At 41.4% G+C, this 5,005-nt stretch overlaps 1 protein-coding gene and 1 pseudogene across 2 annotated transcripts in view; one reads left to right on the top strand and one right to left on the bottom strand.

The window, feature by feature from the left end:
* Window positions 1-1,671: 1,671 nt before the first annotated feature.
* On the bottom strand, window positions 1,672-2,576 carry LOC102766875 (annotated as a pseudogene).
* The window catches only part of CTSS (cathepsin S), a 16,047-nt gene continuing 12,871 nt past the window's right edge, over window positions 1,830-5,005 (top strand). Inside the window, exons 1-2 of one of the 2 annotated variants that reach the window (XM_015558732.1) lie at window positions 1,830-1,848; window positions 3,776-3,872. In XM_015558732.1, coding sequence (XP_015414218.1) covers window positions 3,847-3,872 — 26 coding nt within the window. In that variant the 5' untranslated portion in view covers window positions 1,830-1,848; window positions 3,776-3,846. Of the gene's footprint in view, window positions 1,849-3,465; window positions 3,528-3,775; window positions 3,873-5,005 lie in introns of those variants that run through there. The other variant, XM_006755649.2, reaches the window with a different exon arrangement.

The following is a 5,005-nucleotide window of genomic DNA, read 5'->3' as shown; positions in this document are numbered from 1 at the left end:
TTTCATTGTTACCCACACCCCCTTTCGGGTGTCACCAAAACATGCATGTGGTCAGCCTCTGTTGCTCATATTCATGGTGCAGAGTTGTATGTCCAGGGGGGAGGGACCAGCAATGAGACTAGAGAAATAGGCAGGGGTCACATGAGAAAGAGGCTATGTTAGACTCAGGAGTGGAAGAAAGCTACAGGGGAGAGGGTCAGGTGGGGTCTGGCAGAATAAGATGTGTGCTTTGAAAAGACTACTGGAGCCCTAGCTGGTTTGGTTCAGTGGATAGAGCACCAGCCTGCAGACTGAAGGGTCCCAGGTTCGATTCTGGTCAAGGGCATGTACCTTGGTTGCGGGCACAACCCCAGGAATGGGTGTGCAGGAGGCAGCTGATCGATGTTTCTCTCTCATCGAAGTTTCTAACTCTATTCCCTCTCCCTTCTTCTCTGTAAAAAAATAAAATAAAATAAAATATATTAAAAAATAAAAAAAATAAATTGGGCAATCATAGATGTGGATTTCCTGATCATCTCCAATGGGCACTATCAACGTCCCCCTGAGAGTGGTACATTTGTTACAGTTGATGAACCTACACTGACACATCATAATCACCCAACGACCATAATTTACATTAGGATTCACTCTTGGTGTTGTACATTCCAAGTGTTTGGACAGATGTATAATGATATGTATCTGCCATTATAGTATAATACAAAGTAGTTTCACTGCCCTAAAAATCTTTTGTGCTCTGCCTATTCATCCCTCCTTTCCCTAATTCCTGCCAACCTGATTTTTTTTTTTAATATATTTTTATTGATTTTTTACAGAGAGGAAGGGAGAGAAATAGAGAGTTAGAAACATCGATGAGAGAGAGACATTGATCAGCTGCCTCCTGCACATCTCCCATTGGGGATGTGCCCGCAACCCAGGTACATGCCCTTGACCGGAATCGAACCTGGGACCTTTCAGTCCGCAGGCCGACGCTCTATCCACTGAGCCAAACCGGTTTTGGCCCAACCTGATTTTTTTAGTGTCTCCATAGTTTTGCCTTGTTTTGGACTTGTATAGTATATAGCCTTTTTAGATTGGCTTCTTTCATTTAGTAATGGTTTGACAGCTCATTTCTTTTTAGTGCCAAATAATATTCCATTGTCTGGATGTACCACAGTTTATTTATCCATTCACCCACTGAAGGACATCTTGAGGGCTTCCAAGTTTTGGCAAATATGAATAAATCTGCTATAAACATCTGAGTGCAGATTTTTGTGTGGATATAAGTCCCCCCCTCCAATAAAACATGAAAATATTTATGTCATATCTACACAATTTAAGTGTCAGCTATAATAAATGCTGTATCTTTTAAACAAGCTAGAAGGATAAGGAATGTTATGTTCAATCTGTACATTCTCTGCAGCATTAGCATGGAAGATGGATGTTTAAATTGGGCAATCAGCCCTAACCGGTTTGGCTCAGTGGATAGAGCACCAGCCTGCAGACTGAAGGGTCCCAGGTTCGATTCTGGTCAAGGGCATGTACCTTGGTTGCGGGCACAACCCCAGGAATGGGTGTGCAGGAGGCAGCTGATCGATGTTTCTCTCTCATCGAAGTTTCTAACTCTATTCCCTCTCCCTTCTTCTCTGTAAAAAAATAAAATAAAATAAAATATATTAAAAAATAAAAAAAATAAATTGGGCAATCATAGATGTGGATTTCCTGATCATCTCCAATGGACGCAATTTTTGGGCCATTTCCATTGTATTTTACTCCCCAGACCTGATCCTGGTGATCTAAGAAGGTGTGGACACAAGTCTTCGTTCCAATGTCCTAGACTTTCACACTCTTGTCAGATGAATGGGGGAAAAAGTGAGTATTGTCAGGATAGAACGCTACATTCAGCACCCAGGACACTGGTGCCAGGACTCAGAGTGCCAGCTAAGTTGGGGTGTTGTACATCGTAGATCTTGTTGTAGCCATCATCTGAAGCAGTGATGAGGAGCTTGGAATCTGGGGAAAAGGTCAAGGAGCGAATGGGCATGGCACGGCCTTCCAGCATGTGCAGCAGTATCCCGGTTGCAATATCAAAAATATTAATGATCCCATCGATGGCTCCACCAGCCAGATACCTCCCATCAGGACTATAGGCAATGCTAAGAATGAATTGTCCAAAGAATATTCCTTTTTCCCACTTTCCACTTAAAAATTGTTCACTTTCCCCACATGAGTTCCTGTGGCCAGATACTGGGAATCGGGAGAAAAGGCCAAAGTCCAGGCATCCACCCGTCCTGCATTTATGGACTTTATCTGTTTGCCATCCTCCAAGTCCCAGAGACAAATGTGGGCATCGAGAGAGCTGGATGCACTGATGGACAGCGTGTGGCTGATGTCCATAGGCACCATGCTCAGCTGAGGTCCCTCCAGACCCCACTCCAGGTCCAGCCTCTCATCACGCCATTTCCAGACTTTCACCAGGTCACCCAGGGACCCTATGACCACTGTCTCAGAGTTTTCTTTCTTGTTTGTCCCCCAGGCCACTAAGTGACATCATCATGGGCTTGCTCTTGTTTGAAGAGAATACTATACTAGTTGGTCATTTCCTTAGCCAAGGATGAAGGGCCAAAGGCCAGACATCTCGCCTCACTGCCCCCTCACATAGCACAGGCGCATGTCTAACCTGGACATACGTTTTTAACTTTTGGACAAATACTAAGGAGCAGAAGACAGCCGAACAATGATTTCTCTCTCATCACTGATGTTTCTCTCTCTCCCTCTCCCTTACTCTCTGAAATCAATAAAAAATATATTTTAAAAAAACATTAGGGAGCTCACAAAATCTCTGGGAAAGTCAAAAAGCCAGTCAGGCTTGGAGATCAAGTAACCAGGAACATTACTTAAACCACAGAGAGAGAGATGCTCAACCTAGGATGCTACTGAACGAAAACACAGTTGACATGAATACTACAACTCATATTGAGAGACGAGTTGGGAGCCGAAAACAAGGTTTACAGGCTCTATTAGGGGGAAAAGACCTGCCGGGCTGTTTCGCAATGGGAGAGCAGCAAACGGTGCAGAGGTGAGCATGCCTTTTGAGGGGAGGAATGGGAAGGAATGGGCGCACACTGATGGCTTAATGTATGGTCCATATAGGAGCAAGGGCTTAGGGCAGTTTGCCGACCACTGGCTTAGGATATTTGGCAGGTGTTGATTGGTGGTTCAATGTATAGTCCATATAAGGTACATGGTTAGTCACTCAGGTATTTGGGGCTGCAGGTATGGTTAGTCAGTCACTCAGGTATTTCTAGGCTGCAGGTTAGATCATACTCCGCCCACCAGTTGGGGGAAGGGAGGATCTATCACGTACAGTTAGCACGGGATCAGATGGCCAGAAAATCTGCTGCTGCCGCTGCTCATCTCTACCATTATTTCTCTCTCTCTCTTTACATTTTTTTTAAAACATTTATTTTTTAGAGAGAGGGGAAGGGAAAGGGAGAGAGAGAAAAACATCAATGTGAGAGAGAAACCAATCGGAAAATTGGTGATTTTAGGTAAAGTGAATTACCAAAATGATGAAGGATTAAAGGGTGAACTTGTACTGCTCTTATTTTACTGAGTAGGTTCTACTGATCTCCTGTACTGGGGGCTCTTTAGATGCCTAGTGTACCCACTTTGTCTCCAAAACCATAGAGATAGGGCTGGAGGCAGCTGACCTCGCAGATTTTAAATGAAACTGAAATGAAAGTTCACTTCCTCTTCGTGGATAACTCATGTGACAAGTTCCAATTTCTTCTTAAAGTCAAATTTAGCTGAAGTCTCTTCGCTGCCTTTGAAATCTTTGGAGAGAGACCACCTTCAAGCATTCTTAATATGGGAGCACCTGCTGGGTCCAATATGTATGTACTGTCTGGGTTTTGTTTTCTCGCATTTGGTCTTTAAACCCTTTCTGTTTTCAGCTTGCTCTGCCTGCCAGGTTTTAAATCTTCGGTTTCAGGAAGTAAACTAAAAAATCAAATGGCTCAATTTGCTTCTTTGCTTTGGACTAAAAGGAATTTATTTTTGAAAAGTTAAATGTGTGCTGGACATCTAAGCCTGAGGCTGAAATGTAGTTTTCTTTGGCTTATAATTTGAAGATTTACATGGTTACAATTCCAGTTATTTTGAATTAAAAAGAAACGGAATTAAAAGGACAATCCAGTTTGAGAAAGGGTTAGTCACTGAATTTCTGTTAAAATGTTTTTGTATTAAATAGATAAGTGGTGTTTTCAAAAGAAGTTAATTGCTTCCTTTGAAATCAATATTTTGATTGCTGGGGGGAAAGTTTAAAAAATTAACTCAATAAAATGACCTTTGGATGTGAAAAGAATACTTGGGAGTTGTCTTTTAACCACCTCTAAATGTTGTGAATATTTAAATCGGCCAGTTAAGAAGAACTCACACATTCAAAAATTCTGAGAATAAATGATTTTTCCGAGGTTTGCCTTCCCCTTAATAAGAAAAGAGGATTTCCCTTGATTAGATTTGTTGGCAAATCCTGGAAAGTCCCTGCTTCCTGCAACAATGCCAACCCTGAAAGTGAGTTTGGTTTACCAAATACCAGGAAATTTCTGAAAATCGCTTTTTAAAGAGCTAATAAGCATTAGTAGTAGTATTTCTGACATGAATCTGCAGTTATTCCCTGTGACTGACTATACAGGGTGGGGCAAAAGTAGGTTTACAGTTGTTTGTATGGAAAATAATACAATAATTCACAAAATTAGCACAAAAATAAATTTTGTACATGAAACAGTGTTTATTACAAGAATAAACTCTGTACACGAGTTTATTCTTGTATTATTATTTATTACTTAATTATTGTATTATTTTCATACGAACAACTGTAAACCTACTTTGCCCCACCCTGTATATCCTCCCAAACTTTTCCTGTGTAATTCTGATTTGTAGTATTCTGTCCCTTTGACAGACTTTGCATTGCTATTTTTTGTTACGAAAGATATGGTCGCAATAGATGACTAACAGCTATACTCTT

This window comes from Myotis davidii, unplaced genomic scaffold (genome assembly GCF_000327345.1).
Source record: "Myotis davidii unplaced genomic scaffold, ASM32734v1 scaffold653, whole genome shotgun sequence".
In the NCBI taxonomy this organism is placed as follows: Eukaryota; Metazoa; Chordata; class Mammalia; order Chiroptera; family Vespertilionidae; genus Myotis; species Myotis davidii.
The sequence above is the reverse complement of the archived record's forward strand: the minus strand, read 5'-3'. Positions and strand labels throughout refer to the sequence as shown.